This window comes from Argiope bruennichi, chromosome 2, assembly GCF_947563725.1.
Source record: "Argiope bruennichi chromosome 2, qqArgBrue1.1, whole genome shotgun sequence".
Taxonomy (NCBI): Eukaryota; Metazoa; Arthropoda; class Arachnida; order Araneae; family Araneidae; genus Argiope; species Argiope bruennichi.
This window is the reverse complement of record NC_079152.1, coordinates 2,599,410-2,614,057: the sequence shown is the minus strand read 5'-3', so window position 1 is coordinate 2,614,057 and position 14,648 is coordinate 2,599,410. Positions and strand designations below refer to the sequence as shown.

The following is a 14,648-nucleotide window of genomic DNA, read 5'->3' as shown; positions in this document are numbered from 1 at the left end:
AGATTTTTGAAGTCGAGGATGTCTGGAATGTGGGAGAATCCTCTAAATTTTAGGGTTTAATTGGTTAATGACTTTCTCTCCGTGAGCCCGCGGCATTAAATTGCAACATGATTTCCAAAAGCACCGATACGGTTTTAAAAAGTCTCACCTTGATGACCATTGTTCCACTGGGCGCCCCTTCCTCTACTTGGGGCGCGTAAGTAGCGCACTCTTCGAAGAGCGGTTTGTTGTCATTCACATCCGTGATGAAGACCACTACCAGGGCGGTGCTGGTATGGGTGGTGAGGGCGCCATTTTTGCAGCACGCCCCATCGTCCCGCGCCGTCACATTCAACTCGTACTTGTCCTTGTCTAGCTGGATGTGACCACTGATCAGCCGAATCACGCCTGTTGGGAGATGATCCAACATTTTCATTTTAAAATTACTAATAAAGTTTTTATTAGTATCACAAAAAGTAAAAAATAAATAGTACTTTTGAAATTAAAGACAAAATTTAAAGATAGGCAGGCTTACAGAATCGTTCCACTTTTATAACAGAACGTGAACTGCTGCAGAAGACTTGTTGCCTGCGAGTGACACGGGGATTGTAAAAGAACTTTTCACCAAGTCTATGGCAATCATACCGTTCGAGGAAAAGGAATGCAGTTTTGGATCAGTATATTTTAAGACAGGGGTGGGCATTAAGTCGATCCGATTGACCAGTGGACCACCTAGACATTTTGGGGTGACCGCCTTTATTAAGACATGGGACGCGCATACTAAAAGAAACATATTTATGGAACACTGTATTCTCTTTTTCTTTTATTTCTTTGGTTCTCCCTACCGGTGTGAATCTGCATTTTCAACTATGAATATAATTAAGACAACCTATCGTTCCCGTCTCACAGACGACCCCTTAGAATCCAGTGCAACATTATCAGTTAGTAATTCTATATCGAGATATTCAAGATTGGCGGACCGTATGCAGACTAAGTCTGTACTAACTATAACTACGAGAAATAACTTTAGATGTAAATGATTTAGTTTTTAATGTACGTACTTTGAATTGTTTGATATTAAATGCATCATTTGATATTATTATACTTGTGGGAATTCTTATGTTTGTAGTTATGTAGGTAAGTACATATTCCATATTTATTATTAAGTTATAATACATATATATTGTAAACCCTTTCTTTTAACTCACCACACCTTTGCCACTGGGTAGGCCGCAACACCTTAAAAAAATTAGAAGTAGCCCGTACCTTGAAAAAGTGGGCCCACCCCCATTTTAAGATATAAGCTGAAGAACAAGATATTTTTCATAGTTACGGTTGCATTTTTTTTATCGGAAAGTAATTTTCCCAATAACATAAACAAAAGCAAATATATCTGTAATAGTACCTGCGATATCTGAACTAACACACACGCACAGAAAAGTGACCCATTCCGAGTGTATATGTGGATACCTACAAATTAACGATGGGTAAATTAACGGACACTTACAATAAAGGAAAGGCGAATAAGGACAGAAAAACAAAACGTTTTATCTTTTCTCGTACATTTTTAGAGTGTGCTCAAGGTGTCATTGCGCAGGAAAGTATTCATATTTACATGAGATGTCACAGAAGCTATAAACTGAACCAACGACAGAACTGACACTGATTCAAATATTTCATGATATCCACATCACTGAATGCAAGCTGTATAGAAAGTTGATGGAAAGTCTCAGTTTGTTTTTTATGGCACAAAAGCCATCTTTGGCTAAGCTGCACCACATTCATAAAATCAAAATATGTGTATCAATTTATAATAAAACCAAAACATGGAATGTCTACAACATCTAAATGACTCGCTTTTTTACGCTTTTAGATATGAAAAAGCGCAATAATGGTGCAAGGTATGATACTGCAGTAACAACAGTGGCCAATGTTTATATATGATTATAAAAATGAATATTTTTTTTAAACACTAAAAAGGTTAACATGCGGAGTTTTGGAAAGCAACTCGCCCAAATCAAGGTAATATTTCTGAAGAAAAAAAAACTGTCAGACGCTGTAAAGGAAACTGTGAACATTTTACATAAATGTGTAACGCAGACACAGGACTGTTACAATTTAGCAAAATGGCATTGAGTCCCCCATCAACAAAAGTCGGTGGGTGAATCGAGTGTGCCCAATCCTCAACCTAATTAAAAATGATGTCCAGTTTTCTGTTGTGTAAAGTGGGCCGGAGATCTACTGTAGGCTTAATTGTATGAAGCTTATTACGAATCTGTGCGTCCCATTCAGTTTGCCATTTGGAATGCAAAATGTGACAGTATATATTCCTTATAATCAGAAAAAAGAATCTGTGGTGGCAAGAAAGTAGTACCCAATTTGGCTACCCTATCAGCCTCTTCATTTCTAGGAATTCCTACATGTGCGGGGACCCAACATAAAAAAATGATGTTGATGGAACGGCTACAAACATTCAAGATAGTGCCCATATTATATTGGCTCCAATTGTATGGTTGCTATTATCATATTCAATGATTATATTGTCCTTCGGTGAGTAACTGTCTTCTACGTTTGTTCTGTTTACACTGCAGTTAGATTTCCTTCCGTATACACCATCGTATTTCTACTTTATGGTGAAAGCGGACATGTCTCAATGCGAGTGAGTGTTCTTTGACGCTTTGCAAGACAGACTTTGGGACCTAAATTTATCAAATATATCATAGGCGTACTTTAGAAGATAACAATATACAGCTTTTTTTATAATTTTAATTAAAAGTGAAACAAAAGTTTTGCGTTTTTGATCCGCAATATATTCTCAAAAAAATTTTTTTTACATGAAATTAAAAAAAAATTGTAGCGAAACTTATTTTTACATCAAAAATTGTAGGCAATTGGCAATTCAAATCTTGCTGAAATCAAAATATGTAAATATTTATTTTTATGTTATTGTTTCTTTCTTTCTTCCAAATTATTCATTCAGATTGTTATTATTATTAACTATAATTATTGGCCTTAATTGTAACTATATTCCATCTCTAAAAAGTTCTGTAAGTTTCTTCTACTGTTTATAATCAGTTGTATGATTGAATTCTACATAATATAAAGTCTCGAGTTATAGCACAAGATCTACGTTTTCATTTTAATTTAGCTTACAAGTTTCTTAAGCTAATTTGATCTATGTGACAATATATATATTATTACTAGCCGCCTTTGGCGACCAGTCCGTTCGCCAATCTTAATGTTCTTTAAAATTTTAATAATTAAATATTTTATGCAATTCCTACTTTAATAGCTTCTTCATCAAAATATTTTAAAACTTCAAATTTTGATTGTCATATAATTCTCTCATAATATTATAAACGCCTTCAGTCATAACTTAATATGTATCTCTCTAATTTTATGTTAGTTCCAGTAGAATTTATACTATAAATTAAAGTGGAAAGGTTTAATCTGCAATTAATATAATAATATTTTTTTACTGAAACAAAGTATTTTTTTTTTAATATGATTACTGAAAACAGTGAGCGTTTAAACTTTATGGGCACTAAAGAATATCTTTCCTAATTTATGTAATATTTCAAGAATTTGTCAACAAAATATTCTCATATTCATTATGACCAGAACAATTAATTAACAATGTTTAATTTTAAATGCATCAAACACTAAGAAAATAAAACGAATCGTTTAAAATAATCGGTTGAAAACAGGTTAAAAAAAACTAAAAAAACGATGTACTTAAAACTATAAGCGTATACAAAAAATATATAACTAACATAAATACAATTTAATTACAAAAACATGCAACTAACCTAAAAATAATTTAAATCATCCGTTGATATGGTTGTCATGTCAACAATCAGAACACAATGCGCATGCGTGAATTTTCAACGCCTGTTACGGTAACGCAAATGCGTGAGTTTTTCTACGCCAGTTGGGATAACGCTATGCAGATCAGAAATTTTTAATTTCCTTTATTCTGTTTTATTTTAATTCAAAAGTACTTAAGAATGAATCTGAAAGATCGATTCATTAACAATGTTTAATTTTAAATGCATCAAACATTAAGAGAATAAATAGAATCGTTTCAAATAATCAGCCGAAAAATCTTAAGCCTAGCCTCATGACTGTTGGGGAAAAAAAACTAAAGCCGTACTCATTTGGCGGTGGAGAAAATGAAAAGATTTTTTGGCGGGAAAGTTAGTTTTTAATTAATAATTAAAATTCTAATTAAAAATTCAAAAAAGGGCTATCCTATCTTTTAAGTTAGATCAAACTGCAGACGGTGTGCAAATTTGATTAAAATCGGTTAAGTAGTTTAGGAGTCCATCGCGGACAAACAACGTGACACGTAATTTATATATATTAAGATATGATATCAATTTAATTGACGTGCAATTATTTTATAAATCTGATGACACTTTCAAATGATTTTTTTTTGTACAATTTCCAACAGCACCTTTCTTGTTGCAAAGGAAAATGAGCTGTGGATATTAAATTGCATTCATTTTTTTCCGTGTTGAAAGCAAGGGAAAGAATGATTCTCCTTATTATCTGCACATTTTTCACTCCGAATATAGCTTTCAGTCAGAATACAGTGACATCACAGAACTCTACGCCATTAGTAAGGTTCATGTACACAATAAACAGGACAGGAGTAACATCATGAAAATAACACGGTTCATATATTTTTATCACAATTTGGTACGTTCTTTATGAAGAAATCATCTTATTATAAAGCAATTTCATTGAAATTATAGGCAATTGATATTCCATCGGTGAACCACCTGATCACCGAAGGTGACTAATAAATAAGTCGGCTTACCCGTCCGTTCCTCTATCTGAAACATTCCAGAAACAGTCCCTCCTCCGACAAATCCAAAGTAAATATTATCTCCATCTTTGTCACTGGCCACAACAGTTGTAACCAAAGTGTTAGGCCCCGCATTTTCATCCACATTCGGGGTGTATACGTCCTGGCTGAATTTCGGGGGTTCGTCGTTCTTGTTCTCCGTATAAATGCGGACGGTTGCCGTCCCAGTCAGAGGAGGGTCACCCCTGTCAGTTGCACGAACGGTGAGGACGTACGTATTGTTGATGTCTGCGTCCAGCCTCTTATTAGAATAGATGATGCCCTTGTTGTCGATTGTGAAGTCGTCCTTGTCCAGCGAGTATTCAATCTCTGCGTTCTTGCCTTGGTCCATGTCACTAGCTGAGACTGCAGGACGAGAAAGAAAAAAAGTCCGCAATTTAGTAAAAATAACATAAAAGTAAATCAAGCAGATATATATTAATATCATGTCAGCATCTAACAATATAATTTTATCTAATTTTTTTTTTAAAGTTTTCGTGTCATCACAATTTTTTGATAAATAAACTACTTGCTATGGGCCCTTTGCTCTATTAGTAATAGTTTTCTATAGTTTTTCAATAGTTTCTATAGTTTTTCAAATTTAGGTGTGTTGACATTTTTTTTTCCCATGGTGCTTTTTTGTAAATATCCATAATTTTATTACCATACGTAGTGAGAAAGAAAAATTCAGGGGCGCTGCCTAAACGGCAATTTATAGCCAAGCATGGAATGCCTGAATCTGTCTTCTGAAATTGTGGCAAACATAAGTTAGTTCCTCTCTAAGCATGGCTACCTACTTATAAGTAATTAACTGGCCATCTTATAACTAACTGACTGAGTGTACACCCAGTAGTATAATGCTGACATAAATAATTTTGATTTTAACCACCCAGCGAGAAGTCTTGTGTCCAATATTAAAATTACTGAATTTCTTGTAAGAAATGGTGATGCTTTTAAGAGATTGAAGAACTGGGTTAAACGCTGGATCCTTTTTTTAAATGCTTTCTTTTTCTCCACTTTGTTTAAAATCATAATTTTTTAATACTATTTTTTAAACTAAACTCTACTTTCGTAATATTTGGGGTTATAGGAAAATGACACAGACAGCTTTTCGTTAATTCAGATTTTATGGATAGGATTCCGAATTACAAACCAGATTCCGCTGTTAAAACTGAAGAAAAACTTTCAATGACAAATGGTTCGTCTGTTTATCCCTATTGAAAGCTTCTCATTCCGTTAAATTTAGAAATTAAAAATTCCATTTTTCCCCCACATGAAGCAGCGTTCACACGAGGCCAACAATTGCGTGCATTAGAAGGTCATGCCTACCTCAGGAAGATCACGTGACGGCAATGAGAAAATGGCAAATAGTTGAGTCCCGATGAGACAACCATTTGCCATTGTCCCATGGAGTCACGTGATGTTCCTGAGGTAGGCGCAACTTATCATTGCGTGTAATAGTTGGCCTCGTGTGAACGTTATTTAAAGCTGATTCTTTTTATTTGCTCTCTGGCATCATGTTGCTTAAGAATGGTTATAAAAATATTTTATTTCATTCTTTTTAATACAAATACACATTATTTTTCATCAATACAACAAAGAATAATGCACATAAATATACATTATCATCATATGATTTAAAAATGCATCATTAAACTTTTACTTTAATAAGAAAATGACTTTTATTGTATTGAATTGTAGTATTTTTTCGTTTCCTAATGTTGTTACACTTACATTACACTCTTATGTGAAATACCTTGTATTGTATTGATTTCTAACTACTTCATGCTCATTGTTAATATAGATGTAACTTTAGAAATCGCATTCTTAAGCTGATTGTTTTTAAACACAGCAGCTTATGAATGTTCCTTGATTTTTATGTTTACGGGGTGGTTCGACGATAAAGAAAACAGCTCCCATTTCCTTTCAGAAAGTGTTCAAAAACGATTCAGCTGGATCGGCCAAACTGGTATTGGGTAACGAAGACAACATTTGGGAATGTGCGAAATGAAATGGAAGAAATTAATTTTTTTATTTCCTCGACTGAATTCGGAGAGTGCTGACAAGTCTCGAAAAGTATTTATTAATTCCCAATTTAAAAAAGAATCATAAGGATTTTAACTAAGCAAGTACTGCAAGAGAAAAACGCAGAACTAGAACGAAAAAGGACGCTACTCACCAACAATCGCCTGATTTTGAATTAATTATTGTAAATCGACCCTTTTGTAAAATTGAATAAACTACAATTTGTTCACTTTTTTCTATAGAGGTAAGCCTCTTGGACTATCTGCGGATTGTCATTTGCAACAGTTAAATAAGCTCTATCTGAAACATGAATCTTTTTGCAAAATAATTTTCCAAACATAGGAATACATTTAACACATTACAATATGAAATGGCGATGACGTTTAGAGCAAGATGCATCATTTCTTTATATTCCAAATCAGATTTCATAGTAATTTTGAGATTAGAATTCAATTACATTTTAATAATTTCAGAAATATGTCATCATTTTTGTAATTGGAACATAATATTATCTGTCTCAAGTAAATTTTTATATATCCAAACCACTCAAAAATAATTTAACATGAGTACTCTTAATAAATAGAGGGAGTCATTCAGACATTAGTTAAAAGTTTTAAAACTAAAAATTCAAAAACGAAAGATATTTTTTTCTCTGTAGCATATTCAAACCGACAGGAACTTTGCTGGGTTCTAGAACAGATGTGCTTAGTTTATATTTTTATTTTTAAGAAAATGACTAAAACTGATTTCTTAGTGAATTTTCAAGATAATTTTGAGGTGCCATGCTTTATATGTCAAGTTGTTGTCTAAAGAAGCGCCTACCTTGTAATATTGATGTTCCGACTGCAACGTCTTCGTCCACATTATGTGCTTGGTAATCTGGCAGTTCAAATCTGGGAGCATTGTCATTGACATCCGTCACTTTAATCGTCAGCTGCAAAACAAAGAAGAGCTCAAAGTGAATAAAATTTTAAAAACACGTTTTCTTTTTCGTATACGTAAAAATGAAAGGCTTCATTTAGATAGTTTTTTTACTTTTTAGTTTTCAATTTATAACTTATTATTATAAAATAATGATAGCATTCCTTTCACAGAGAACTCGTGCTAAATATTCGCTCAATGACCTTCCCCATTCCTAAAAATTGACAAGAACTTCGTAAACTGTTGAAGGAAGTGTTTACATAAAATAAGAGAGTCAGTTTATTGATATGAATATACAGGTGCTTATCAAAATAATGGGAACACCACAAGATGATACAAGAATCTTTATTAACCCTTTGCACTCGGATTCGATGCAAAATTATTCAACTAACACAATGGCTTGCTTATTACAATAAAAAAAATATACTTATTATAGCTTTAAATTGAATTTTACCGAAACATTAATCTACATCTTCTTACCATTCTTTAGGTATTTTTTATAAACCAAAACTTTAAAAAAACAACAAATAAAACGTTAAAATGATGCACCGTCTTGAATGGTGAGTGAGAGGCACCATCCGAGTGCAAAGGGTTCATAAGGCATAGGCCACCTTTGAATTCCCCTTGGATTCGCTTGGAAATCCTCATACAAGTGCTGAATAATGTTCAGAGGAATATTGTACCATTCTTCATGGAGAGATTGTGAAAGTTCCGACAGAGGTGCCGGTGGAGGATATCGATTCCGGATTGAACGCTCTAAAGTAGACCATAATGGGTTCGATTATTTGATTTATGTTTCACTACCTCCACGTTTTCAACCCACCATTGGACAAGCCCTGTTGCATGAATAGACGCATTATCATCCTGGAAAATTCTGTCTCCGGCACGAAACAAAATTTGTCTCATAGGCTGGACCTGATCTCTACACTTCTCCACAGTGATCCTTCCTTTCAGGCTTACGATTGGGGCAGCATAAAAAACACAACACGGCTGCCTATGCTATGACAGATGCATCTCCATGCCTGACAATTAGAAGAGGATAATCACTATCAAAAGGCTGCCTAGATGTCGTGTAAACGTCCTGTTGTCAGGAAAAGTTTGAAAGATGATTCGTCTGACCATATAACTGCCTTCCACTTATTAATCGTCCAGGTTTTGGGGTTATAAAACCACTGTAGGCGACGCTTGGTATTAGCGTTTGAGGCAAAGGATGGGAATTGCTGCTCTGCCGTAAATGTTATTGACACTGGAGAATCCAGATGCTGATTCAGCTCTGCTGTCACTTTGGCTGCCGTTGTCTTCTTTTTAGACGTTACAATCCAGTTCAATACCCGTCGATCTCTTTCACTCCGCTTTCCTTCCTCCACTATTTTGCGTTGCTAAGTGTGTCTTGCAGCGCAGTGAGTACGCTGTCATGATTTTAGATACAATATTTTTTAAATGCCTAAAAGCTGGGATGTTTCAGTCACAGTTGCTCCAGATAGACGCGCTGCGCTCCTACAATTTGGCCTCTACGAAAGTCTGCGAGCTTAACACTTTTGACAAAAATCAAGACATATATATTAAATCTTACTCATACTGTCATGACATAGACCTTTTGTATTTAAAAAAAATCTGTAGAATTATATTTTAATGCAAACGAAACCCATTCTTAAATGCCATTTATTTAAATGTTTTCATTATTTTGATAATTACCTTATATTATGATCTCTCTCTGTTTTATTAGCTGTCCGAAGTGAAATTACACAATTTATATAGTCTTATGAAATGAGGGGGAGGGGGGGGTGTAGGAAGCTGCAGCATCTGTGATATTAGAATATTTTTAACATGTATACATTTTTCTTGTAATTTAAATTTGTAAAAAATGATGAATTTCAACCTAACTCGATCATGTTATATCGAAATTCCAGTTCTCCGATGCTTATTAATCGCTGCATGGTGCATTGTTAGAAAAAAAAATCACACACACATCACAAGAATAAAGAAGATAAATAAATAAAGCTAAGCCCTGAGCTCCAATCAGAATTCCAGTTGACTAGGGAAAAGAAGAAAGTCACGTTACCTCTACTGAAGTGGAGAATCCTCCCGAGTCTTCTGTGGCGGTGACGATGAGCGAATAGGACTTCGGCTGTCTCAGGTCCTCGTAGTCCAGGTCCTTGGCGAGTTTCACGACGCCCGTAGTGGGGCCGATGTTGAAAGTGCCCGCTCCCTTGCCCTGGGCACGGAGAGTGTAGCGGATCTCTCGGTCAGCAAACGACTTCGCCTTGACCTCTATGATGCTGCAATGGCACATAATGTGAAACAATCGAATGCAATGAATAGCAACAAAGTTATCAATAAAAATATTTTTAAATCATTATCTATAATAAAATGAATGTATGAAATGACCCGAATTTGACACATACGCATCAAAGAATGTTATTTTGAAATTAGAATTAAAATTGTAATGAATTAAAATCTTAGCAAACTTTTGAAGTTTCTGGACGATATATTTTTGGAAATATTTTCACAAAATAATTTTTTATGTTATAAAACATTAAATGATATCAATTTAATAATTCCGCAAGTGTTTTCAGAATTTTCACACTTTTTGTTTATATATATATATGCATAATCTTTAACAATGCTTTCCATTGTTGCGATGAGATTCAAACAGTTTCACTGCTTTATTAAACATTTAATCGAGAGATTTTCTTCTTATGTGAAGAAATGTTAAGTAGATATATTCTGTTCATTATTAGCTTTCTTTACATGAGAAATAAAAAAAAGAAAGAATTTAAAGTACTGCTAACTACAAAAATACGAATAGAAGATAGATACTGTGGACAGTTACGTTTTTAAAGGTTCTGTGATGTTATGGGATTTGACTCTTTTGAGAAAGTTCATAAACAATTAATATAACAAGTGCAAGGCTATTTAAATAACACGGATTTAATGCCTACCACAAGTGAAACTTAAAGATTCTTTGTACATCAAATTATACACAAGGGATTTAATTGAAGTGAAAAACAAGCCAAACTACAGGTGAATAAAATACGGCTGACTACTAACACATTTATTGTAAACTTTCTAACAAGGTAACAAAACCCATGGGACTGTTTTTATTTATTACCTTAATCATTTTTAAATTTGAAGACCCTTCTTTGTATTTATTAAAAATGCTGAAAACAGCAACCATTAATTACGTTGTTGAATGTATCATTACAAGAAAGTTTGTATTAAAAGAAATTATTAAATAATTTTAAGGAAAACTATACAATTTAATTAATAACAGTACTGCAATTTATGAAATTTGTGAAGTTATCAAAATTGAAAACATATTTATCAATAAATTTTCTCATAAAAATTCTCAAATTATTAGTTTAAGAATCTGCATTTTAATATTAGCATGTCAACGGCATGATAATGTTCACACGTTGGACACCATTTGTAAATTGGATCTTGCGACATAGACCTTTTTACATCTTGTCAAATTTAAAAAAAAATACTTTTTAATAATGCAAGAAGCCTAAAAAAGAAAACCTTAAATTAAAGGAAATTATTCCATAATGTGGCGACCAAAAAAGAAGTCTGGAAAATAGTCCAAAGGCTCCCTCTATACTTTTTGATTTAGAAGACGCCCTGAATAAAAATTAAAAAAAGAAAAAAGCAGAGAATCTTGCAAGAACTGCTGCTCGATAGTTCGATTCTGCCCTTGTCCCTGAAAGTTTTGTTTGACCACACACTCAGCGAAGCATTCATGTTTAATGTTTGAAATATTCCTTATTTTTGGCAATAATGTAAACTGTCTTAAATTTTGAAGCAAGCATGATAAGATAGAGAGATAAAAAAAAAAATTGTAACCCCCCGATTCCGTCCAAAGATGCGTGCGGGGAATGACGGCAACGGCAACGTCGTGATGTTTCGGAGTTCCGCGATGTGACAAAGTGGTCACGAGCACCTCCACATCATAATTTGGAATAGATACTTTAATTTGTTAGTTTAGGGAAAAGTTAAATTTAATTGAACTAGTTTGGAAGAGCGCAATAAAGCTCTAACGTCATGAAATTTAGTATTTAATTCACGGGGAATGAAATACTCACTCGGAATCCTTCCTCTGGTTTTCGGGAATGGTGGCCTCATACTTCTGCATATAGAATTGCGGGGGCCTCTTCCCGCCCATGATGGACAGTCGCTCCTCGCCAGTGGACTGATGTTGGCGATCCTCGGTCATGCCGTTGTGGTCCTCGGCTTTAACGTACAGCACATATTCCTTGTCCAGCATAAAGGGGTCGCTGCCCAGTGTTCGCACCTCCCCTGACCGCTCGTCCACTTCGAATCTCCCACCGGCTGCATGGAAAGAAAAAGCATCATCATTTCGCAGAATTCCACTTTGAATTTTATGCAATTCATTTTATTTTCCTCTAAAACCAGCGACATGCAGAATGAACATCTGCTTTTGGCCGAGATTTCTTAGTTTACCAAATGTGTTTCTATGACGCTAAATTCTATGAATGATTAAATATTAGCCTAATATTATTCCAGTTTAAGTATTCTAATATTAACAATATCACTAATATTAGCCAAGTATAACTGGTTAGGCTCTTAGTTCTTTCATGAGGTCCACTTAGTTATTAAAATATTTAAGAAACCGAGCACCTGCTATAGTAATGTATAAACGTGGCTGCTGCCAAACTGGAGTCATAACATAAGACGAAATGCAAATACATACTCACCAAATTACCAAATAAATTAATTTAAAATAATCATTAGCTATTAAAAATAAATATGAATTAAACGAGGGGCCCAGCCAAAGCCACAAAATATCTAAATCCGCCATCTTGTTATGACGGTTCGAGCATTTTTAAGCGAAGGGGGATGAAACCTATCTGTAAGCCTTTACAAGGCGCAGTATTGTCAAAGAATTGCTTTCACGCCACTAAACCACAGCAAAACAAAACAAACCACAATAAATACAATTTTTTGTACTTTTTTCCTAATTTTTTATTCTTCTGTACTGATGTCTCTATAGAATAAGGAAAGGCGTGTATCAGTGAGAATAAAACTGCATGCTGTAAAGCTAATTATGATATTCTTTTCAAACAAATAATTTCGGAATTTTTCAAGGGTAAATAGAGTATGTCACTATATTTAGTGACTTTTATCATCTTAAAACAAATAATCACGTATCCAGTGAAGCCACTTACTTCTGTCCCTGACGAGGAAGTAATGAAAGTATAAATAGAGTATGTCACTATATTATTTTCATGGGTAAATAGAGTATATGTCATTATATTATTTTCATGGGTAAATAGAGTATGTCACTCTATTTAGTGACTTTCTTATCTACAGATAAAGAAGCCCATATGCAGTGAAGCCACTCACTTCTGTCCCTGACGAGGAAGTAATGTATGTTGTGGTCTGTGTCCGGGTCCCTGGCTTGCAGCTTGAAGACAGGCGTCCCGGGCGGAGCGTTCAGCTGCACCACCGCCTGCATGGGCAGTGGCCGGTTGATGAAGTAGGGCGGCTCGTCGTTCACGTCCTTCAGGTGGATGATGACGCGCTGCCGCTCAGGATCTGAGGAGGAGTTGATAAAAAACCGTTTTCAAAAACACACTTTTAATACTTAATAAAAACTATTTTATTATTATCCAGTGTAATCTTTGCGAATTCCAATCCATTCGAATCACTTTGAATTTTCTGTTTAACTACATGATTAACACTGATATGAAATTTCACATTCGAGCATCGAATTACTGAATTTTTTTACACTACAGTCAGTAATTTTAATACTACAATTCAAAATAATAATTAATTCAAAATAAAAAAAAAATCTTAACTATTCTCAGATGTATTTTTGATTCTTATATGGGAAAAAGTCATAATAAATATTCAATATAAGACATATAATCTTATTAATTTAAATAAATTCACAGTTCAAAGAATTAACATAATATTAACTTCGCCCCGTATTGTTGAATTCCAGTTTTTGTATATTTCGAATTCTTAGTTTGGTCGCTCCAGTTTCTAATTATACAAGTTTCTCAATATGTTAATAATTTTTGCAATTTCCAATCTTAAACTATGAAAATCATTTTTTTTAAACACACTATCACAAGGCACTCATTCTAAGATCAAAATGAAAGAATTAATCCAAGAATTGATAATTTTTTGAAAATATTATAGTACCATATTAGCATCAATAATATACAAGTGCAAAAAAGTAAAAAACCGAAAGTGAAAAAAAAATCGCTAACAATGTTCTATTTTTATGTAATATGAAAATATCAAAATATATTACTAATAATTTATATTCATTAATTTATATTAATTATTCGCCACGTGTATGGAATATGCATTTTGGTTATCTTCCGTTACACAGAGAGGATGCAATACTTGAAGCACACTCACGAAGACTTATACCCAATTTCTTCCATCGGAATTTATGCAAACTGGAGTTATTACATTTACGTGCGTCCACAGACAGACAGATTGTTAATCTTTTGTCGAAACTGATTCATAATTTGATATGCATCACCAATCCTGATAATTAAACCTATACCAAGTTCCAAATAGTTAGCTACTATTATTTTTAACTATCATGTTATTATTTTTTTGAATAATATGTACACAGATGGGCAGACAGACTTCCCGAAAAAAATGTTGTCCAACACTTGATAAAAATCTATAATTCTGGGTTAACGGTTCTTAGGCGTTTTGTAATGAACACTATGAGACTACTCGTCAAATAATTTATCAATTTAATTCGACATTTCGACGCAATGTTATCTGAGATCAAAATGTCAGTAATTTAAACTAGTTTTATATAAGTAACCTTCTGAAAATATATGATTCTATTGATTTGGTTTTTAATATTTTATAATAAAAAAATAAC

At 33.8% G+C, this 14,648-nt stretch overlaps 1 protein-coding gene across 7 annotated transcripts in view; it reads right to left on the bottom strand.

The window, feature by feature from the left end:
• The window catches only part of LOC129960609 (neural-cadherin-like), a 726,863-nt gene that overhangs the window by 528,139 nt on the left and 184,076 nt on the right, over positions 1–14,648 (bottom strand). For 6 of the 7 annotated variants that reach the window (XM_056074153.1, XM_056074136.1, XM_056074161.1 and 3 more), the window contains 6 exons: positions 13,139–13,330; positions 11,857–12,103; positions 9,837–10,053; positions 7,676–7,787; positions 4,802–5,194; positions 149–387 (listed from right to left, as the gene is read on the bottom strand). In XM_056074153.1, coding sequence (XP_055930128.1) covers positions 149–387; positions 4,802–5,194; positions 7,676–7,787; positions 9,837–10,053; positions 11,857–12,103; positions 13,139–13,330 — 1,400 coding nt within the window. Of the gene's footprint in view, positions 1–148; positions 388–4,801; positions 5,195–7,675; positions 7,788–9,836; positions 10,054–11,856; positions 12,104–12,960; positions 12,980–13,138; positions 13,331–14,648 lie in introns of those variants that run through there. The other variant, XM_056074185.1, reaches the window with a different exon arrangement.